Source organism: Ptychodera flava, chromosome 9, assembly GCF_041260155.1.
Source record: "Ptychodera flava strain L36383 chromosome 9, AS_Pfla_20210202, whole genome shotgun sequence".
NCBI lineage: Eukaryota > Metazoa > Hemichordata > Enteropneusta > Ptychoderidae > Ptychodera > Ptychodera flava.
The window spans coordinates 20,965,521-20,990,703 of record NC_091936.1 but is presented as its reverse complement, the minus strand read 5'-3'; the positions used below and the strand labels follow the sequence as shown (position 1 = coordinate 20,990,703).

Genomic DNA, 25,183 nt, shown 5'->3' with positions numbered 1-25,183 from the left:
GACAGAATAGATCTAATACAGGGAGCTTATGTGCACATGTCTTTAATAACATTGTCGGGGCTTTGTATCCACTGTGTGGCAACCAATTGGGTATCTCTCCTTCAAGGGCCATTTACAAGTTCAAGTGGGGTATTAAATTGTGTTAACTGGTTGGGAAAATGAAGTGACAGCCAATGTGTTACTTCCATAGGCACTGCAGGTTAGGCCATGAACTGCCGGTGTTGTCATGGAGATTGAAACGTTGACAGAGTGACACTGAAGTATCTTGGCCCCTGCACAATAAAAAGGTGAAGTGTGACGGATCTATTCAAATGCCTTTCAATTTGGTCGTCAGAAAGTCCTATTCTGTGCATTGCAAGGAGTTAAAATGTGATTCTATTGCTCATGACGGCTCTTGAAACCAAAGCACAATGTAGCATACAAACAACATTTAACAGAAAAATTTTGTATCAACGTCGCTGTTCATAACAACATATACACAATGTATTGGCTGGTTGTATGCAAGCTCCAATCACGCTAAAGGTTTCAGTAACAAATAGTCATTGTAAACAGTGTGAAAATCGTTGTCTGCCCACACCTCAGCAATCAGGTATTGCATGTCTGTAAAATGTCAGACAGCCTTTTCATGTCAGATATGGCTACCCTAAAAGAAATTTACTTGCATTTGACGAAACATGGCTGATATGGAAGCTTGGAGTTAACAAAGTTATCACTCAGAGAAAGGATTTTAAATTGTTTGTGTGATAGCCGTTCTGGAAGAAAAGCATTTAATGGAAACGATTTGCTGCATTTTTAGCTGTACAGGCAGGTCACAGTCCCTCTATGGATAGAGGGACTGTGGGCAGGTTAATGCTGTTAGTCATCAATGGCTGTGTCTTTAATAGCTTGTTGTATAGAAACTGACAGTGACAAAAGTTAAAGCACAGTGTGGGTGTGATTACAAAGAAGTCATTAGAAACCTAAAGCCTTTGTGTTCGATTGAATTTGAAAGTACATTTTTAATTTGAGAATTGTTCTTCAACAATTACATTACAACGTCTAACTTGTGATTTTTGTGATTTTGATCGTAACATCAACTGTTGATCAAAAAGTGACATTTTCATCATTCTTTTCTATTAGTTATTTCTACAAGTCTTTAAAAAATTTCAGGTCCAATATTTATTTCAGCATTTTATGATAGAACTGTGATATACAAATTGCACATATGTATCAGTCACATCTTGAATCTAAATTTTCCCTGTGATAGAAGGTTCTGTGTAGCACAGCAACACTGGAACAGACATTCCAAGATGATCTCTGTAACTTGAGAACTCCTTGACAGAGCAAATCAAATTGTGACCCTCTAACTTGCATTATGAAAGGTCACTGAACACCAATCAAGGCACACTGTGGATCATACCAACCATAGCCTTGCCTGATATTCGAGACTGTTACAACAGTTTTAATTTATATCCTTACACTGTAAGAGACCCCTGCTTTACCATTATTCATACCACTACCTGATAGAGGCATCACTTTTTGATACATGTTCAAATTCAACAATATTTTACGTCACAAAACAAGCTGTTCAATACAGGTAAAACTAAGCTGAGAACCAGAACCATTACAAAACTGAAAGACTTGCACAATTAAGTGTGATTAAAACGAAATAGTACAATATGACAAAGTGTCCTTCATGTACACCATTTGTCATGTATCAAAGTAAAGCAACTGGAAAAATCTGACACACGAAATCTATTGTGTTGCGATATTATATATGACAGAAACACAACAAGTCACTACTGTGCAAAGTTCAAATTTGAAATAAAGTAGTTCGGTGAAAGGGATACAGTTGTCTCAACTGCTCTCAAAGGTAGTATAGGACCCATATGACCAATGGCGACACTGTATCCCAGGTACGATGGTGATTGATGAAAGTTAAACATGTCTGTCATAATGGACATCTTATAATTTAAATGTTGCAGCTATGATGATGAGGTGCATCAAGATACCGTGCACGAAATACATTGTTTGTGAACAAGAAACTCACACAGGTGCAGTTCAGACAACTGTTTCCCTTTACGGAGTAAATATTCCTAACATTACATTAAATGATTTTCGAGTTTGGCTTTACTTTGGTCAAATTTGATATAAATGATTTTACAAAATGTTGTCATGCAACATAACTAAAAAAGCAAAATTAGAATTTTCTTAATGAAGTACTCATTTTTTTGATATCTTTAATTGGCAGTTTTGTTTTTAAAAAGGGTACGATAGGTTATAACTTGGTCAGATTCTGGTTATGGGCAGATTCTTTTGTTTCTTATAATTGATGTGGCCCTATTTCTTTTCAGCTGTAATGGAGAAATAAGAAATATTGTTCTTTTGCAACATTCTCAACAGCTGAGCTGATGTGAGTGTGCATCCACTGGTCCATACTCACACTTTCAATATGGCGTCGGCATATAAATAGATTCCAGCTTCGTGCAGCACTATTACGTATTGACAATAGCAAGATTAGGTTTTGAAGTGTTCCAGTCAAAATTAGGCTATTTGAAGATGTGTGTTGACAGTCATAATTTGGATTGTATCCTAGGAATCCTGGATGTTCAAACACACAAGTGTAACTAAAAACCATTGAGATTTTGACAGCTATTCTGTGCCAACTAATCATTTAGTAATCGGTTCTAGTCATACACTTGATTAAAAGGCGATAGGGCTATGGTCTGGCAATGAAATGCTTGGCCCCATTTCTGGTCACTGAATTTAGGCAAATACATGGTGTCCACACAATGGTAAGCCTATTTGCTGAATGGTGGGTCAGTCAGTATTTGAGGAAAAACCTGTTGATGCATCAATGGCCCACAGTGGTTGAATCCTAACTGTAGATAATGGTTTTCAGAGAGGTAGTCACACAAATGAATGGGGAGGGGGAGGGTAGAAAGAGAGGGGACCTACCATGGCAGGTTATTTGATGCTGAAGTCTGTTGTAATCTGATAAGTGAAGAATTTTACTGGTGATGTGGAAAATGAAACTTGGGAATTGGATATCAAAAGATTTTGTGGTTTTGTCTGTTTTTGACATTCACAGACATCAACAAGCAATTAGTGTCACTCCCCCACCCCTAGAACTCTTTCTAGAAAGCAGGACTTAAGCACACTGAACAAAAGTAGAGCATGCTTTCATTGAAGTCTCTCTCTTAGGGATTACAGGAGTTATTTCATTGGTAATTCCACGGGCCCTCCACAAAATTGTGGAGGGACCGTGGTAATTCACCTGGGATATGGTATGGAATTTAGATCAAAAATAAAACACATGTACCGGTACACTGATATGTGAAGTGTCAGAGCCGAGGACATTTTTACAATGTAGAAAACCTACATAACAACAGGACCTGGTACCTTTCACAGCAAGGTGGCATATAAATGTATTTCGTAGACAATAGGTTATTATTTTGTGTTAATATTTTGTTTGCTTTGCTTGAGTTTCAATCTCTCTGTCATGCATCTAGATAGATGAGGAACATGACTTTCCTGTGAACTCAAATAGACTGTCACCACAGCAACTACACGTTCGTTACCCCCTGAATATCGCACACCGGTTACGTACTGAGTTTTGTTTTGGAGGTTGTTTGCGTTTGTGTCTGTTACAGTGTAAAGGGGCCTTCACCAACACAGTTGTGTAGCGAACAATAGAGGCAGTTTATGCCAGTGGGCTGTACACACACGACGATATTGAGTTGTGTCTGCGGTGCCTTTCCATGGTTGCCACTGTGTTCAAAAAAGAACTTCAGCTGTTCAACTAACAATTCCTCAAACATTTAACGTTCAAGTTGCATGTTTAAAGCCAAGTCAACCGTCCGTTACGTAGAGCTATGTGAAGACAGAACGTAAAATGGTACAATTAACTAATTTACTATTGACAAAGCCTCGAGAAAGAGAGATGACTATATTTGAGTTTTCAGCCTGTCTGACAAATGATGACATCTCGTCTCATCCTTGCTACACACATGCATATTACGCACTAAAATGAACAGTAACTAATGTGACAAATTCGAAGATGACAACAAGAATGCAGAAACTAAGAAGGTATGAAGCAACAGGTATTACATAATAAATAGCCTTCACAGTCCTGGGATACTGGGGGACAGTGCAGTGCAGTGGTGCGTTTGACAGATTCTACAACCAACTTCCCTTGCCTCGGGATGAATGGCGATGGAGTCATAAAACCCAAGATTCTCCGAAACATTTTGAAGGTAGAATTCTCTGACAGATTGTCCGTCGAAACACTGTCATGTTGTAATCTCCAGACCATGACAGTGACGTGGTATCCTGTATCCGGGTCCTGTATCCATCATGGTCGATCAAACGAATAATTGCGTGTCTTTCAAGACATAAAAATTCTCCGCTTAAAGTGTGGCATTTTGGTCTCTTTAACAATCCTAGATTGCACCTTACCTTATGTGAATTTATCCTTCACAGGAAATCATGCCAATTATAGTGATTTATCCAGTCATTGTGTAGTTAGCGAAATAAATTAAACATAACGTCCGCGTCCATCCAAGAATCAAGGGTATACATCCAAAGGCGCAAGTTGTGTGATCGGCTATTGTATCATGTAAAGGTACTCCCCAAAGATTTTGCAGCAGTGTGACCTAAAACGAACCATTTCAAGCTTAATTTCCAGAAAATTACTTGCAAAATGTCTTATTATTCACAAAATATTTCTCAGAATGGTATTTCGATTAATGTACGACCTTCCTTCCCAAAATGTGTGATATATTTAATCACTGTACGGGTAGGTATATCATTTTCAACAGCAGGGACATCAGCCGCATTTGGATGACGTCATACGGCAACAGTAAACTTCCTTGAGTACTCCTGTTGCCAAGTCCTTCATAGTTGTGGCACTGATTATTTGATCAGAGATATGTGCTGGCAATTATTTAAATGAAATATAATAGATTTAGTACGAATATAGTTGATAAGATAATCGAGAAGCATCACATGTCATCGCTCAATTTGATAAATGGGCAAATATTGCTTGAGGGCGCTGGTTACGCCCTCCTCAGGGTCTGAGGCCAGGCTGAGTCTCGAAACCTGAGTATACTTTTACATTTAAAAGACGTAAACTGAACAACTTATGCTTCTCTCAAATACCGTGGGAATTATTTTACCAATACGGTCACAGGCGAGCTAGTAATATATAGTCTAAGAAATATGATATCAATATCATAATTATTAAATATTAAAATATTATCGGTAAAGTTTTTGGTATTACATTAGGGTCGATCTTCATTTCTGTATAGCACTACTTGATCAGATCACTGAACGTCTATGAATAATGCTTGACATGGTAGTATACACCGCATTATTATACGGTGAAAGTATACATGTACTGATATACATTCGACACCGTAAACTAGTCAAGTATAGTTCACATACGTTCAGTGATTTTATCAAGTATTGCTGGACAAAAATGAAGCTCAACCATGATGCAATAAAAGTTTTATTGATGATATTTATACTTCATAATTATGATATCAATGTGATATTTCTTATACCAGTTAACCTGGGATACACGCAGTGGAATTTTTGTCGAGTATGCTGCTGGTGAAAATTTTCAAATACTTCGATACTCTGTGGAGCTAATCGACAATTACCCTTTGTCCAACTATATAAATCAAATCACGTAAATGTTAGATTTTGTATTTTCATCACATTTGGATTTCAAGTTACAGATATTGTGATTTTTAAAACTGTATATTACTTAAAAACAACCAAAATGTTCATCAATAATACAGTAAAAGATCATGTTTCTGTTTCGTTTTTGGCTCATCCACTTCATTATCACTTTCCAATGACAAATCCATCTTTCTGAGCTTTGTGGATCATGGTCAGACTTCATTGTGCACAGGTCTGATTTACAAAGCCAGTACTAATAGCCTAAAGGTGTCAGTTTCAGACTTTCAGCATCAGTCGGTGAAACCTCAAGTGTTTTTAAGAACCTTTGTTCCAATTGTAAAAATACGTGTTCTGTTCTATCCTGAAAATAATGTGGAAACGCCCAGTGTGTGTGTCTGTGTGTATTGCCTATTGTCACTGTTGACAATTGAAATTTGGACTAGATTCCATCGGTGTAATAATATTGCAGTATCGTGAGGAATGCATTGTGTTGGTATGGCTATTTGGCAGCATACTTCGAAACTTGTTTCAAGCGGCCAGCCGTACAACCTAACAAGTGCGCTGGGCTCGAAATTAACTTTTTACCCTGGTAGTCCACTTGGGCTACCATTTTCTGAAGTTGGTAGCCCAGTGACAATGGCTGGTAGTCCATGAATATTTTAGTTTAGGGATACTGTACTCGTCCGAGTATAAGCCCCGGTTCAGCAACACAAAATAGCAGTAAAACTAGGGGCTTCAACTCGAGAAACCCCATGTTATGTGTCACGAACGCTTAACTATTGCTAATGTATTTACATTTTAACACTTTCTATCACTTTCAAAATTGGCATACACATCCAAAGAAATTGTAACTTGAGTAAAGAAAAACAGAAAAAAAATATTCTCATGATCTTTATGAACTTGCATGCCTTGTTACACCCGTGTCTCTCTATACAGAACGTACTACATTGATACTGATCGACAACCATAGACAAAAGACTGCGAAACTCAGCCAAGCTTAACCGACACAGTATTTTATATTACTATTTCAAACTGATTATACAATCTCTTGATATAGAAGTGACAGTTTTTTGAAATTTCAGCATCAAAACCCTAAAACTTGACACATGTACGTCTTGTATGCTGCCGATCAACAGCATAGTGTGAACTGGCATGCAAAGACTGCACACGGAAAAGCAACTCAACATTCTAGTATCAAACGCTCTGCATCTTGTGAAAACAACAACATAGCAGTGAAAATTGTAATAGTGACCAGAAAAAAAACTCTTCACAGATGAAAGGATAATTGCTTCAAACAAATGAAACTGCATTTTGACTGCATTTAGCTCGTCCGAAAGTGACGGACATCGCACGCCAAGTATTTCATGTCCAAGGCTTTGGTAGTCCGTGTGGGCTACCATTTCATGGACTTTGGTAGCCCCAGGGAAAAGTTGGTAGTCTGTGGACATGGACGCGGGACTACCGCTAATGTCGAGCCCTGAGTGCGCACCTACAAACAAGCTTGCTGATTACTTTGTTTTTATCACCGTTCATTTGTTATTATCACCGTTCATTCTCCAAGTTTTGTGACATATATAGCAGGCACCACTCCGATAATACCCTGTCACACTGATAGACAATACAAACATTTCAAATATCTTTTATTAAAAGTGACTGAAAATGATAGTTTAACATTCTCTTTTGTGTTAAAAAAAAGGGAATTTTAAAACCATTCTTGAAGTATACTTACACAAACATATGCTCATATTGAAAAGATTTTATGAATCATTCAAGATTGAATCACAAATCTCATTAATGTTATGGCAATGATTACATGTACATTTTTAGAATTATACTTTGATCAAGCAAAAGAGTTAAAGCCCCAATAGCTGCGAATTTGTAATAAACTGACCTCAAAATATCCTCTGAGACTCAAGAGTTTTCTGTGAATAAGACCCTTTAAAGACTGAAAAGTGTATAACACTGTCACAAGTGTCAAGTGGCATGTAAATTCATTTTAGATTTCCCGCCATTTGCGAAAACTAATCACATGACAGAGAAAACAAAGATTACAACAACAACAATTATGTTGGCCATCTCGTGTTGCACATTCAAGTACATGGCATCATGCTTGTTTCTTTTATGATCACAATGTGTATGTGCAGGAAATACTGCACTTTTGTACTTTTCCATGGGATGCCACTTTATGAGTGTGGCACCCATTTATTATTTAAACCTGTTAAAACACTTAGGCATGGTCCTAATCAGCGAACAGTGATACTTCTGTACATGTCCTTCAGTTAGCACATTCACACAAACCAATTTTGGTTTAAAAATAAAATCATGAAAATAATGCATAAAATTTGCAGCTATTGGGGCTTTAACCCTTTGAACCCGGCTTGGATATAAATGTCCGATGATGTCATAGAGTACCAGGGAGTCAGGGTGCAAAGGGTTAATAAAAGCCTCAAACTTATTCAGCCAAGAGTAATCGTGAACACAGAGAGTCTCCTAAGACATTCATAATGAATTGACAACAGTCCTGCCTGAAAAAAAAGAACTTCAAACACCTGCGGCAGAAATCAAAATTGGATTTTATTTTTCTGGGTGCTTGCCGTAAATAATGACAAATTATTCAAAACCATACATTTGTAAATGACAATAAAACAAGGATCTATAAAGATGGAGCTGTTGAAAATTTCAGTCTAAAGAGAAACTCAAAATGACACAAAGTAAAGTACAAATGCTTGGTTGTGAATACACTGACATGTAAAACATACTTTACAAAAAATGCCAAGATGTATACATAAAGTATACTCCCTAACTGATAACAATGAGACATTTTTGGCTCTGTATCTTACCACTTCAAATATAGTTAATGAAGACACAACATAAGATTACAACTAAAAACACTATTCTTTTAATTAGTGTGGCTGTACACAACTGTGACCCTCTAGAAGGCATACACAGAACACAAAAACGGAACTGCAGAGTTTACAAAGAACATTGCTTTGGGCACAGAGCTCTTAATTATTTGTACAGAGTCACACAGATACTACATACAAAGAGTTAGCTTGTGCAATAAAACCAGTTACACAAAAGAGTTAAAACTGATAAATACAGGCAAAAGAAGTACAACACTACAGGCATAAGTACACTATATATTATCTATTTCTAATTTCACATACATCGTTACAGATTCTATACTAAATTTATCAGCAACACATAGAGGGTTAAATTATACTGGTGGCATGGTGGGAAAACAGTAAAATGCAAGAAAATCCCAATGTCATGACAGCTTTTTCTGACCATAAGCTTCCAGCCATAGGCTCAAAAGACAAATTTAAGGTAGAATGCACCTCGGGGACAGACATTCGGACTCTCAAACTTTTACAATTCTCTTCTGATATACCACATGTGGGGGTTCATTTTAAAGCTCTCGGTGAAAGAAAACTTTTCACTGGCTTAGTTTTTCAAAATTCGAAAATTTTTATTCTCTCCATAGCGTTAACACAGGGATGGCGGCCATTTTGAATTTCTAATATCGGTAAATCTTGGGTATTTTTGTTTCTCTAGTACCAAAATTTGCACGGTGACCCCCTATTTTTATTCTTGATTTTGAAAGAGAATAATTGAAAGATTCTTTGAGGAAAGTTAGAGCAAAATGTTAAGTCTTTCACTTTCGAGGTGCATACTACCTTAACAACACAAACACGCAAAGCATAAAGTGTCAAGCAAGTTTACTCGAGGACAAGAGATACAATGAAACATGGAATTAATGCAAATACTATATGGCACTGTCTGTCTTCACCGTTACCTCTTGTACAAATCACACATTATGAACAAATTATATATATGCAATAAAAATAATATTTTAAAATTTAACCTTTGATAATGTTAAAATGAAAGTTTCACCTCTGTTAATAAAGTTAGACTCTGAGGTTAGTTAATAAATTTACTTGAATTTACCAGCCTGAGAATATTGCGCATTTACACCATACCGGTATAACTAGGTTGGAATGTTCAGTCAAACATAAGGGAGCAATGGCTGGTGATTTTGCTAAGAGCACACATGCATGCACACACAACTTCTCAGGTTTCCTTAATTACCCTAAGGTATAACTCATTTCTAAAGATTTGTTGGGCCGAAATACGACACAGAGACTAATTTTAACAACCGTATCATGTCAGGTGTCATGTTAGATTTCTTCACAGCCCCTTTGTGTAAGATATCTGATGTGGCCAGCTTGTAAAATCATCAATTTCACCCTTGGCTTGCCAAACTCAGGCAACCTTCTCCTCACTTTCACTGTGAACTTTGCCTGGCTAGACTGTTGACGGCACATCAGTGTAAGGCTGAGATCAGAAGCTGGGGACTTTTCAACAACCCACTTTCCTAATTTCTCAGTATACAAATCCAAGCCACAAATATTTTGGAATACCAAGAATGCGGAGTAGTTAAATACATTATTTGCTTGAAATCACTTTTTTCCCCTATAGAATTACAGTCCGGACAAAACAGCAATAGTATTACCTAACCCAATCACATATTGCATCAGGGTTCCATCTCTTGTGAAATCTCTTTCAGCAATACTAATCATTGAGACTGAATGGGCAAAGCCTTTCTTAAAATAAACAGTAGAGTAATTGAGTAATCTGCCTTGTTTATAAAGCTTCCTTCAAGTCAACAATATCATATTAACAGGTGTGTACAATACATCATTAAGAGGTAGGTTTTGTTTTGCACAGACAGGAGACCATACAAAAGTGTCTTGAATTGACCTGAACGTTCGCAAAAGTAAACCCATGTTATTGCAGTGTATTGTATTTGTATTACAGTCAGAACAAATCGTCTCGTGGTACCACCTGACGTTAATTCCACCACAATCGCGGTCATCCAGCAGGTGATACATGTTCAAGATCAAGTCCACTTCTGGTAATACTGTTTTTGTTTTGCCAGTCAGTGAGGTATGGAAAGTCGCTCATGACACTGAATGTCTAACATCCTTGAAAGGCATGTCCATATGGCGTCCTCGTCAGTCCTTCTTGATCACACACGGTGCGAAAAGATCCGCTGTGATGGTGGACTCCTCAGAATGTGACAGAAATGTGGAGTTTAATGTGATTCTGAAAAAACAAAAAACCATGTATCAGTGTGCTTGCATGTGCTAGTAACCACATCATGTGTGTTTAAATTAAAGAGAAGCATAAATTTGCTACTAGCTGCCATAAAATCTGACCCTAACACATTACAAACACCAGTAGTTGTTCATATCGACAGCCTTAGGTAAACAGACTCTGCCAAGCAACTGAAATATTAGCGAGATTGCCATTCCAACAGCGTACCTAACTGTAGATGATAGACTCTATAGTCAATGAGACAAATGCAAGCACTTCTTTCATTTCAAACACGTAGGAGCATATCTGTTCACAACATTTGCTGAACAACAATATCCTTACCAAGCATACAAGATTTCTGGGTTCAGACATGTATAAACATTGCATGCTAATCCTGTGTGAATGACTGATACTAAAATACACCCAGTAAATTGTTGTTTGTTTGTTTTTCTCAAGAGAAAGAAACAAATTTTGATGATACTTACTGAAACTTGAAGTAAAGATTGTGAGATATCTGTCTGTTTGGATCACAAACAATACTGGAAGACAAAATAAAACAAAACAGGTATTATTCACCACAACCCATCCTTGATTGCAATACTCAGATTACCACACATATATCCTGCCAAAGAATTTTTAAATTCTATGCAGAATCTACGCTTACACACCAATTGCTGATCTTTACAAGCAAGGTCACTAGGTCAGCCCAACCTGACCTAAAAAAGTGAAGCCACGCCGATTCTGCCAGTTGTGATCACACACGCAGTCGTATGCAAGTCAGTTGTTACAAGGCTTCCTTCTTCCAGGAAACACTCTGTGCATGTTCCAGCGATGATACATTTTCACATCTCCATGACGACAGGAACGCCAAAAAAGAAATTAGATACTTGTGCAAGGGAAAATTGGCCAACATACACATACCGGTGCATTTAACAATGCAGAGTGAGAAATGGCTAATTCTGATAAAAACAGACTTACGCCACTACAACGGCATCAGGTCCAGTAAAAGTCACATTGAGTTCCGTCGACACCTGTCATAAAATCACAGTTTGGTAGATCATTTTAAAATCATTGATAATTCAAGTAAACACTTCAATTGTATCATAGACAGTAGGGGAAAGATTGTCTATGATTGTATCTGTCAATTTATCTGGGACACCTCCCATGAAACTTGTACACAGACAACGCAAGTTCTCCTTTCAGTAGACTTTGTCAGCTTCTAGTTTGGATCTTTCTGAAGCAAGTATGAATTTACTGCACCAAATTCACTTTCATAAATTTCTGCAAAGTCTCAAAGGGATGTTGAATTTACGTTTTCAGAAACACACTCCCAGTCAGTCCTTGTTTTAACCCTTTCACCACAATGGTTTGAACCAATCTCATTGTTTTCTACAGTACAGTTGGACCTCCAGAGAGGGAAATGGGGGAAAAGGGTTAAGTTTTATGTTCTATTTCAGAGTTGGTGGAAACAGACATCTTGTTTAAAATTTAAAGGCATGGCATTAGGCATGTCAAGCACTCATCCTTAGCAATCTTAATAAAGAGCAGATGACAGTCACACATCTGAATCAACTCCAATACATCATGGTCTTCATATACATAATACATTAGGCTTGAAACTTTGGCCTTTTTCATCCAGTGATGGGTATCCTTTGTAATCAAAACACAACAAAATGAATCACAGAACTGTCTTTTCACATAGGTATGACAAAGAATGAACTGATTAGCACACAGTGAAAGAGTAGAATAATGAGAGAAGCACACAATACCCACAACAAGTCATCGTTGATGACACAGTCCCCACTTATTAATGGGTACTTTGATTACAGGTCCTCAGAGAGGATAGAGTCCTCTTTATTAGGTCTGTGATAAAAATAATTTTGAATAAATTCGCTTGATACATGTCTGAGTTGTACTTCAGACATGAAAAAATAGGTCATCCTAGGGACCTGAAAACCAAATGTTAAAGCTGTCTGACCAGCGGTTTTGAAAAAACAAGCAACTCAACAGTTGACAGAGCTCTGCTGTGTAATATGTAGAGAATAACCTTTTGTGACACATGTATTGATGAAGAGGTGGATATCTTTCATTAACATTGTAAGTGAGTTCTGTTGAATAAGTTGAGACTGTACATACGCAGAGAAAGCACACTGAAGAGACAAATGTTTGAAACTTAAGAAGTTCAAGGTCATCAAAAGCATTATAAGGAATCATGTAACTTTCATTGCACTGTTTACACAGATTGCACAATTGCTATAAATAGCACGAGGAATCTTACAGCGAAGCTTTACCATAAAAACCCTATCACTTTGACCACTCTTTTAATTGACCACTCTATTTTTTCCTCAAAAAGTAATTTTATTTTATCCTTACCAAGTCAACCATAAATGGAAATTAGAACTTTCTCTATCTCTATCTCTATTGACTATTTTGAGCAATTTCTGTTAGATAACATACAGGGCACAATAAATGACGGTTCAGAATATGTCAAAGTTGGGATTCAGGAAAGTTGCGTTTACATGTTTTAATCCTCCAAGATGGTAAGCATTTCACTTCGAACTGTCAAAAAAGGTTGAACTTTCTGATAATTCTACATAAAAATTATTTTGGCTTTGATGATTTCCTAATTAATTCAATTATTTAAAATCATATTAATTATTTTTTTCTGGGTGAATTGATAGGGTTTATACAGTACAAGAATTACATACAATGCAAGTCAAATTTTGACCAAAAATGACAAAAAAATTCCTTAAAAATACACATTTGCATATTTCATCACAATTTGAACAAATCTAAGTTGGGTTACCCCTAGGGACCTGTATACCAAATAACAAAGCTGTCTGACCAGCGGTCATGAAGAAGAAGATTTTTTACCAAAAACACCTTTTTTGGCATTAATTTGCCTATTTTCAACAATATCAAAAAATTAAAAAAAAAAGTTTCTCAAAATCATATTTTTAATCTACACAACAAATATCGAATCAGTAAGTACTGCGGTTCTCAAGATATTTGAGTGGACGGACGCCTCACAAACGGACATACATACATACATACATACATACATACATACATACATACATACAGACTGACGCCGGACGGATACCCATCCCAATAGCTTCTATAGACTATAGTCTATAGTAGCTAAAAATCGTAATAAAATGGCCACACGGTGGCCATATTGGATCGTATCACAAAACAAATAAATGTGCATATGTATGACATAGGTCAATGTCCTTGTAGCAAATTTGATTAAAATCGGTTGAGAAATGCCTGAGTTATGGCTTGTACATGAAAAAATTATAACAAAATGGCCGCACAGCAGCCATATTGGATCGTATCACAAAACAAATTAATGTGCATATGTATGACATTAGTCAATCTCCTTGTACCAACTTTGAATAAATTCGCTTGATACTTGTCTGAGTTATTGTTCTGGACATGAAAAAATGTAATAAAATGGGCACACGGCAGCCATATTGGATCGTATCACAAACAAATCAATGTGCATATGCATGACATAGGTCAATGTCCTTGTACCAGTTTGAATACAATCGATTGAGTAATGCCTGAGTTATGGCTCTGTACATGAAAAATCGTAACAAAATGGCCGCAGAGCGGCCATATGGGATCGTATCACAAAACAAATTGATGTGTATAGCTATGACATAGGTCAATGTCCTTGTAGCAAATTTGATTGAAATTGGTTGAGATATGCCTGAGTTATGGCTTGTACATGAAAAAATTGTAACAAAATGGCCGCACAGCAGCCATATTGGATCTTATCACAAAACAAATTAATGTGCATGTGTATGACATTGGTCAATCTCCTTGCACCAACTTTGAATAAATTCGCTTGATACATGTCTGAGTTGTAGTTCAGGACATGAAAAAATCGTAATAAAATGGCCACATGGTGGCCATATTTGATAGTATCACAAAACAAATCAATGTGCATGTGCATGACATAGGTCAATGTTCTTGTACCAAGTTTGAATAAAATCGATTGAGTTATGCCTGAGTTATGGCTCTGTACATGAAAAAATCGTAACAAAATGGCCGCACAGCGGCCATATTGGATCGTATCACAAAACAAATTGATGTGCATAGCTATGACATTGGTCAATGTCCTTGTACCAACTTTGAATAAAATATGTTGAAACATGCCTGAGTAATGGCTCTGTACATGAAAAAATCGTAACAAAATGGCCGCACGGCGGCCATATTGGATTGTATCACAAAACAAATTGACATGCATATCTATGACATTGGTCAATGTCCTTGTACCAGCTTTGAATAAAATCAGTTGAAACAGGCCTCAGTTATGGCTCTGTACATGAAAAATCGTAACAAAATGGCCGCCTGGCAGCCATATTGGATCGTATCACGAAACAAATCGACGTGCGTCTGTATGACATATGAAGTAATCCTTGTACCAAGTTTGAATGAAATTGCTCCAGGCATCTCTGAGATATCTGCGTGAACGGACGGACGGACGCACGGACGCACGCACGGACGCACGCACGCACACACGCACGGACATGACCTAACCTATAAGTCCCCCGGACGGTGTCCGTGGCGACTAATTAAGCCATGCATATCAAGAGATACAACTGTGAATGATACATTCTGCTCTTTATCATTCAGAATTGTTCTTGTCATTGCTGTTTGTTTGCCTTACTTTTAAGATGTACATTTGAAGGAACAATAGCTCTAATTTCTGAAAATAGTAAGATCATTTTTATTCTGTAAAACATTTTACATCCTCTTATTCTTCTTCAAGAAAAGTGCAGAAATGCAAAATGTTCGCATTGCCAACTAAGTGCATCGTGTACAGCTGGGTGTTATGTCATTGTTGACAGATGAATTCTAGTCTGGACTTGTATTCAGTTGTCAACAATGATATCAAAGATTTGACACAAATGGGCTTTGTTGACAAGTCGAACACCAGGGACATGGATAGAGGAAGAAATTCTGACAAAGCATGGATGGTCTCGATCATTCACAGATGGTTTACCTACCTGGGCTGATTTTCTCGGCAGCACTGCACTCCCAAGTGCTGAAACTGATGTCCCTCGTATGGTGTTGCGATACAACGCCTGCATTGTAATTGTGTTCAGTGTTGCCGATACGAAGTTTGTATTCGTGATATTGAATGTATTCTGCAATACACACAAAAAACACTTCCAATTAAAAATGTTGAACAAAGGCTTCAATATAACCACTGTTTTGCATGAACTATATGTATTATCTTAACAATCTACATGCAAACTCTGACAGTTACATATTTGAACTCTAAATTACTTATTTCAAGCATGTACAACACTGCTAAAAATGTAATTGTTTCTTTAGAAAGTACAAGTTTTAAACAGCTAAAATATGCAAACAAACCGAGAAATAACTTTCCTCTAAGCTAAGTACAACAACATTATTGCTGCTTTCATTTTAGTGTTCATACCATGATAAGGTTAAATTTATTGTAAACGAGCATTATAAAACATTAATTTTCCAACGGGTATTTTACTACTTTCTCTTTCAAAATATTTATATTTTACTTGTAATAATGTACACCCATTTTGAAACTTACAGAGAAAGTTAAGTTACAATTGCCTTGTTATTGCAACAATCTGCAATTTAACATTTGTGGGAGATTTATCCAAGGGAAAATGGCAATTATAAATTTCAAATATCAGTAAATTACATTTCATATTATGCAAATCATGTGTCTTTCAGTATAAACTTTAGAATGCAGGGGATTAATAACTGGGGCAAATGTAGATGGAAAATGACAAAAGAATCAGCCAAATAACATACAGCAGTTTTGGTCCTGATTTCTTTGCAGATATGATTACTAGTATATTAACGTTTCACATGTGAGATAAACTTAAACATAACAAAACCACAAGGCCATGTAATTTACAAAACTTAGAGGGAAATGCACCATTCTATGACTGTGCCTGTGATGTCAGCATAACCGAACATCAATTTTTTAGCATAAAATTCCCAAATAACTTTTTATGAAAGACCGATAGCAGCAAGTGAAAAGATAACTATGAAATTGGTCACCATGGTGTATTTCACAAGATATTTGTTGACTTCAAACCCAAATGCCACAGGCAAAATTGGTACCCTTCATGGTTTACCAGAGAGCAGTATAATAAACAGTAGAAGGTAAACGTGTTTGCAATGGTGGTGTTCTACATCTGAGCATTTGTGATTTTTTGCCGATGACACTCTCTGCATTGAGGTTGTGAAAATGTCTCTACAACAGTCTCTCTCAATCCAGGGTTGTCATGACAAAACCAAACTATTATATAATGCCTCATATTTTTTTCATTACATACTTTCAAAAAATGAAACAAAAAGTAACATACTGCTATTGAAAATTTACACAAAAGATCAGAAGTTGCATGGTGTTGTGTTTATCAAGAAAATGATAGAATCCAGTCCACCATAATTACTTAATCATCCTCAAAGAAATCTCTCTCATTATAGTGCAGAAAATTAAATAATTTGAAGAATAATGCAAATTTTCTTGCATGAATTTCTACCAAACTGCAATGCCTATGATATCCCTACCTTGAAATTCAGCCACAGAGACTCATGGCCTGTTGATTTATTAAGTGACACAGCCAACGTCTCCACTCTGTCCAAGGACACTGTCACTTCTCGAGGAAAGAGGAAAAATAAAAGCAGACCTGCTGCCAGTAGACTTGTGAAAATAGCTATGCTCACATACAATGTCCTGTTTGAAAGAAAACCAAGAACAAAAATACAAAAATATAATATTTCTGTGATTTCCTTTGGGCAACGGTGAAAGCTGTGTGGTTTACAATGAAAATGTATTGTAAATTTGATGTCTAAAATTGGAATTACAGTACAATAACTTTCATGTCAAAGGAATCCAACTTGATATAATCTGTTCTGTGAATACACGCATGACTGTGTTACATTTTTGCAATTTCAATGAAAGATTCTAACAAGACCCTTGAATCCACTTTGATGTCAGACTTGACTGAAGATCCGTTGCTTGAGGACACCCTCGAGCGACGGATCTTTCTGTCTAATGTCAGACTTGATCTCAAGAAATGGCAGAAGCACATCATTGATGAACACTTTCAATACTGCAGCAAAGACTGAATTTGCTCTGTATACACGCACACCATTGGACATCAGATCTGACATTGGGTTCGTTTTGGAAACACAACACCCGTATTATACTACATCCAAGCAGGGTGGGCCACCCCTCTTTTTTGAACAATCTATCCAAATGTTAAATAACCAACAAAACAAAGGACTGTGCAAATAATGCCTTGTTATGTCAGTTTATTGTCCCTTTGATTTCCAAGACTGTGGACAACATCCCTTTGGAATTAAATTATGGCAAGCTTTAGAGTGCTGGAAACTTCTGCTAGTACGTGACACCTATAAAACACGAATGTTAAATACACTGACAATTATTTGTTCTGAGAATTGGGCTATATACTCGGCATATGTCTAACCATGTGACCAACATGTGACAAGTCCGTCAGTTCATGCAAAGATAACAGAGTGACAATATCGGCAGAAAAAATTCTATAGCCCTTTACATAATGATTTAGTGGGTAAGTACAATTAATTTATGGAACTTTGAGGTCACTTATAGTTGTCATAATGGATATAAGCCTGTATATAATTATTCTAACGTAACAGAGGCGAACACATGACTCAGTATGGCACAGGACCACAGGATATAAGTAGAGCTACCAGTACCATGGTTTAATACACTGTAGTTGATAGAAGAATATGATACATACGTTCTCCTTGGTTTTAGTCTTTTATCACTGTACGGAATCAAGGCTACCAGTGCATCTTCCTGTCCTGTTGGGAAAATACAAAAACAGACCATCAAATCAACCAATACTGAACTCTGAGACCACACTGTGAAAATAGATAAGGCAAACCGCCCCTTTTCTACAAATTCCAGTTGTAACAGCTTTACAAAATCTGGTCATTGTTTATAAGAGTCCTCAGTCACTGAAAGTGTTCTTTATTGTTTTTCTGGTGTTTTTTGGAAATGCATGCTTCACAAAAGAATTTGGGAAACAGCAATCCAGGACATTTTGATTTTCACAATTGCAATATTTTTTTTGTGCTGGAAAAGCAAAATGTGATGTACATAATGGTTTGGAGACAACCCTATGGTTGAGCAAGTCACAGATTGGGCGAATGTGGTCAAAAAATCACAAATTTAAAGCAAAATGTACATGTTGACAGACAGGCTCGATTCACAATGCTATCTAAAGAATAAAGAAGAGGTTCTATCATGAATGATGACTGCATGGTGGACCTTGCAAGATTCAAGGACGTCTGTGTTTACCCATGGAAGTATTTTGTGGTACCTCCATGGTTTACCATGATACTGGTTTCGAAGACCACATAAGAATAGATAGAATTTGCCAGAGACAAATACATAAAAACAGACAAAGACATAGAACAGATCTTTTTCTCTTCTTCTGTGGATGTGAAAAACCATAGTGTACCTTAAATGGTAGCAGCATGAAGGTTGGAAAGTAGTGTCTGAGAATGGCTGTTGATTATGAATGCCTGTACTGATAGTATTACACAAAAAGTCACGCATATCGTCCTCCAAGCCTCCCTTTCATAGCCAATATTGAGACCATACAACACTGATATTAAAAATTACTGAGCAAACTTTCAAGCACTGGTACTAAGTCCTCTTCTAAGGAACTTTTACAGTGACTTGTCTTCTGTTGTTGTGCTGGCAAGGTGATTCTTTTTTATGATTTTTAGCACAATGGGTTGAAACTGACCTCTCCACCTTAGGAGGAGGAATTTTGACTCTTGTCAATTTTTTATGATCAACTGGCCCGCTGTATCTTTATCTAAGTCACACAATTTGCAAAGTTATTCAAATGTTTCTGTTGCTATGAAGTAATACCATATGCTCACTTCATATCCAGGATATGCTATTTGTGTGAGTACCTATTGCAATGAATTTAACATGTAAATGGGTTTAATTGTCTCTATGCTTTTCAGTCACAAAAATCCTGGAGAAATTGGCTTTTGATTTTTGAGTGAAAAGAAAACAACAGTATGCAAATTCCTTGCAATAATAGGAGAGCTATGAAAGGAGCAATGATTGCTGTATTACTGTAAGCCATGCACCCGCATGTGTTTGTACTGTGTACAATGCAATATACAATGTTTAGTTTTTTTTCTTGCTTTTTCTTGCTTTTTTCCCTCCACACACTGTGGAGTAGACTTGGTTCAAGTCTGGTGAATGTGATGATTTGCATTCTGTTTTCATGTGAAATGCGTGAGTGGGGTGAACGCGATGAGTGGGGCAAATGCTATTTACTGGGGAGTTTCTCCCGGAATGGCAGAAACCATGCAGAAACAAACTCACTACAGACTAAAAGGTGACGCGTTCAATCGCTAGGAAAACCTGGCCTGGGCTGCCAAATTCCAAATTGGTTTGTATGAAATAGGAGAGACACAAGAGAAACAACTGCAAATGATTTTTATTTTTTAGAAATTCACCGGCTACTAATTGTGGAGGGACTTTGCTATACTCAGGCACTTTCCAAAGTGTGTTGTTATGCAATAAAGTGTTTAAGTGTATGCGAAAACTCATTTATCTAGAGAAACAACCTAAATATGCCTGATACTCTTTGTTAGCGTTTAAAACATCTCAGCCTGGATAACCTGATATTTATATGTGTTAAACTCGGTCAAGATACGAAATAGATTGCAAAATCGAGAATAGTGTACACTGATTTGCAGCTTAAATTGTCAAACATCTTCCACAACTGAAAACAACGCTGCATATCATTTCCATATAGTTACGCCATTGTTCACACATTCATTGCTTCAAAATATCGCTTACACCATGAACGTCTATTGTTCACGTCCATGCTTACACTACACTTCTAGCTATAGAATACCACAATGCAAGGACGTGGCATTGACAGTCTATAAATACCAAACGGTCTCACAACAAAGACGCATATTCATCAAGTTCATAATCAATTACATGTATTCTTGTAGCAATCATTCTCGATTAAAACAACGGTAAACCGTGTGTTTCTATGAAAACGAGTAGAATTTAGGCAAGTTAGATATTTGGAGGTCGTTCACCTGAAATACCGTGACCTTTCGAGTGAACGACCGACATTGACTGAGCATTGCATTGTTTACCAATGGCATAGTCTGCGCGGTTAACTGCTGCATGACGACTCCGTGTTTTTCATGGCGATTGAAAATCAATTTTCGAGCAAAAATATGGGACAGTGAAAAGAAAGTAAATACACGTCAAAATATTCGAATATGCGCAATATAACATGGGGAACTGTGCAGCTGTGAAGCGAAAGGCTGATGCAGACAGTTTGAACATTACGTAACAAACAAACAAGAATTGCGCTTGACGCCATATGTCCCAGACTCGGTGGAGAAGGCAGGCTGTGCGAAGTCACATTCATCGCGTTTTATTTTCAAAGAGTAAGACGAATATTTTTTAAAGGTATATTGCCAATGAATCGTGTCATCAGAAATAAGGGAAGCACCTTTTTTTCTCTCTAGTCTTTACCTCTAGGAATCCGTCCCGTTCCCTGACACGTCAGGCATGTCAGTCCATCGTGAAGTTCTTCGTAGCGAAACTCTGGATCTGATGATGCGCTGCTGCCCGAAATCACACCGGAGTCGTCTCGTGTCATTTTGACAATTGCAGGGTCCGATGGTGAACTAGGCTTCTGACCGTTAACATTGTTGAAAGTACGATAATTCTTCGAGTTAATTGAAGTCATCTTGTTCTCTGTTTGTCGCGACCTTGTCGTAGGCGATGTGCATACAGGAGTCGCCTATCGTCACTGAGTGAGGTCACGTTGCCCTGCACGATATGAGTTCTGTACATTACTCACGTACGCCATAAATGCGGCGGAGTTGAAATAAGTAACTTCTTTCGTTTTATTTGGCTCACGTCAAGAGAGAGCGTGTGCCTGTAGTCACGGTCCCTCTGTGGAGGGACCGTGCTGTTCAGGTGTCCCCTCAACAAGTAGGTAGGAAAGGACCTTCTTGCCCCCACTATCTCCGAGGAAAACTGTCTAGATCTTTCATAGTTGCCAATCTTTAAATCTTCCATTGATTATTGCCATCAATCGATGACTGAGATTTTTTCCCTGACTGATCAACTCTCCATAAGCTCATAGCAGCTCAAATGTTAAATTTTACCTAAAGCGCTGTTAACAAGTGTGGAATGTTTTCTTTTAAAATACTATGGGAGAGTGAGGGGGTACTTATAAACACTGACACTATAAAATGTTTGATACATAATCATCGTATTAATTTAATATAATTAATAAATCAATTTAGTGTTTAAATTTGCTGGACTCTTTCATTGGCATAGTACTTTGCTTCAAGTCATCTCAGTGAAGGGCGATGAAAATTTAAAGGTGTCCCTTTAATGACCATTTCGAAAACAAAATTCACAAACTTTGTCCTCATTCCCTTGACTGTATCTTTTAGATGTGAAAAACCCCACATTATACTTGTGTTTCAGTCTGTCAAGCATAGTCTTTAATTACATGATTTTTTAAACTCTGTATGAAACGATTGAGTGGTTTCCCCTGACAACGCAGTCGCAAACACAGCTTTGTGCTGCATTCTTTCTACCTACCTTCTGTTGTATCGGATGCATATAATAGGCACAAAGATTAAGGATTACATGATAGTCAAAACTACAACAAGTCTGCACTGAACTCTTATATTTGTCACCAATGTTTGCAAAACACCAGCCAACCAGCTTAGCAATACTCGGCATTTTGATTGGGCAGTAACTGTTCCGATGCTGGATGATTCGTCCACTGTTTTTGTTTTTGGACACTTCCTAGTTCCACTCCAAAAGCATGCTGATATACACAGTCAACTCAGCCTGTACATGTGTAGACCGCATTGTTATCGTTGAGAAGTGAATTCTGCTCTGGACTAGAATTCAAATGTAAACAACAGAGCATTCTGCGTGTAAAGACGCCATGTTTGCAAGGTAAATAGCTGTTGTTTTATCATACTTTTGGGAGAACAAAAACTTGCAATTGAAATAAAAAATAAATAAATGAAGTGGATAAAGATCATCAAAATTAACAGCTACTTGCTCTTTGATAAACTAATCAATGTGGACCAGAATTGTTCCTTTTTGCTGTTTACAGAGGGTGGATATGTTTTTTTTTATTCAAGTTCTCAGACTTTGCCCGGCTCCTTCCCTCTCAATAGTGCCGCTTTTCCATTAAGGTGCGGAATTATGTTTTTATCGTTTAAGAAAGTTTAGCTAGAAGTTTAGAAAGCTAAATTAGAATTGTCTAAATCTAAACTTAGAAAGTTTAGCCAGAAACGATAATTATCGCTTTCTAAATAGCGTTCTAAATTTAGAAATTAGCTGAAGTTTAGAAAGTCGGGCCTCGAGTGAAAAAAATTTTCCCAGGATACATCGGATAAAAACGATAATTATCGCTTTCTAAATAGCGTTCTAAATTTAGAAATTAGCTGTAGTTTACAAAGTCGGGCTTTAATGAAAACATTTTTCCGAGGATATATCGGAAAGAACCAGGAAAATATTATATCAGTTTTCCCAAGCGGCAAATCCAAAGCTCAAATCATAGACCCTAAAAAAAGCTCAAATGTGACTTTTTTCATAGATCCAAGAGAAAATACCTCGTATTGAAATGATCATTGCAACGGGCAAGAATTGAATGTCATGAAGTAGAGAAGTGTGGCTGTAAGCATTGTTAAAAATTGATATCTTTTGATGATGAAAAATTGTGAATGTTTATTTTTTTACCGTCAAAAACAAAGACTATGAAATAGCCACCGCTTTTTATAATCAGCATGATAATGAAATTCATGTGAGATTCTTTACTTGTTATGTATATGGACACCATAACGTCTAATATGGTTGATTTTCTGGTTTAATTGCTATACCTCAATGAAAATCTTCATATGCCTTACAGTAATATCCACGCAAAATATAAAACAGAATCATTTGTTGCAAATTTCTTCCCGATTACTCATTGATCTGGCTTTTTTAGACTGCAATTAGTCTCAAACTCACAATTTCCACAACGCCTATTTTTACCTCTGAAAAAGCTGCTTCAATAAGCAAGCAAATGGTCACTACTTCATACATGATGCCATAACTCAACAAAGTTTTTAGGCAACCAAAAATAGCGATTTACCTGTTTTGAATATATAATTAATGACAAATAAACCAGAAGTGTGACGTGAAGACGAATGTAAATAACCATACTGCCACAATTCAAATGACCAAGATTATCTTAGTTCCACGACGATCGCGTCCATTGTGGTGCTAATAACCTTATCAATGCCTCATTAGCATTAACTTGAATCACTGCTTCATCAGCACAAATTGACGTGATTGTAATGGAACACACCTTGGTCATTAGAACTGTGGCAGTATGGTTATTTTTTTGGTCTATTGGACAAGTCACATTTGAGCTTTGGATTTTAAAACTTACTTCTGGGGGAAACTGATAGTATTTTCCGGGTTCTACAAGAAAGCTCCTACAAGCTCACACTTTTTACTTTGAAACACTTGGGAATATACAGATGACAACAGAAACGGAATGTCAACCTTTTTTCCGACATATTCTTGGAAATCTTTGCGGGACTTCACCTCAGGCCAGACTTTCTAAACTAAAGCTAATGTCTAAATTTAAAACGCTATTAAGAAAGCGATAATAATCGCTTTTTTTCCGATATATCTTTGAAACTTTTTTCACCTTAGTGGAAAAAAAATTTTCACTTCAGGCCCGACTGTCTCAATGACAGCATATTTCACTGTGAGCACGCAGCTGGGAGATCAGCCTGGCTTGCTGTCTGTGTAGCAGTGGACAACGGGCCAAAGCCGGGCCCAAGCCCTGCAGAGCTCTACAGCCGCTCGGTTAAGCTAGCCGACATGTACAGTAATATCACGTACCGTTATTCTTTAATAAATAATGAAGTCATGTAGACATTCTACACATTGATGATTATGCAGTGCGTTCGCCGGGCCCGAGCCAGGCAGCCATAGGTACAATGCCAGTCAACGTGTAGGCCTACACTAATATCGCGTAGGGTGATTCTTTTATTGAATAATCAGGTTCAATATAGACATTCTACATATTAAATACGATTATTATCCCAGCAATGTGCCAAGCGCCCGTGATTAACATGTACTTCAAGCATTGCATGGCGCAGTATGCACATGTATGTCTTTCTCTATCCAGTACTTGATAAACCGGATGTACACTGTCTAGGGCAAAGCACCACATATACATGTATTTGCAAACGGTATAAAAAGTGAAACTTTGTGATGGGAAATAACACCAGCAACAGATAAAAATATGCAAATGAGATTTAGTTTGCATATACAGGC

At 37.1% G+C, this 25,183-nt stretch overlaps 2 protein-coding genes across 3 annotated transcripts in view; both read right to left on the bottom strand.

Moving 5' to 3' along the window:
- The window catches only part of LOC139141211 (uncharacterized), a 71,334-nt gene extending 66,737 nt beyond the window's left edge, over positions 1-4,597 (bottom strand). Inside the window, exon 1 of the mRNA XM_070710834.1 lies at positions 4,438-4,597. The gene's annotated coding sequence lies outside the window, so the exon portion shown is untranslated. The remainder of the gene's footprint in view (positions 1-4,437) is intronic.
- Positions 4,598-7,278: 2,681 nt separating this feature from the next.
- LOC139140316 (transmembrane protein 106B-like) lies at positions 7,279-21,658 on the bottom strand. 2 transcript variants are annotated; one of them, XM_070709475.1, is made up of 7 exons: positions 21,347-21,653; positions 18,555-18,618; positions 17,338-17,503; positions 15,780-15,920; positions 11,740-11,792; positions 11,247-11,300; positions 7,279-10,770 (listed from the first exon to the last, which is right to left on the bottom strand). In XM_070709475.1, the coding sequence occupies exons 1-7, from the start codon at positions 21,561-21,563 to the stop codon at positions 10,680-10,682; spliced, it is 786 nt and encodes a 261-aa protein (XP_070565576.1). In that variant the 5' UTR covers positions 21,564-21,653; the 3' UTR covers positions 7,279-10,679. The 2 variants fall into 2 exon arrangements, with proteins under 2 accessions (XP_070565576.1, XP_070565577.1); XM_070709476.1 differs by lacking the exons at positions 7,279-10,770; positions 11,247-11,300; positions 11,740-11,792 and adding an exon at positions 12,116-12,411 and having other exon boundaries at positions 21,347-21,658.
- Positions 21,659-25,183: the final 3,525 nt, after the last annotated feature.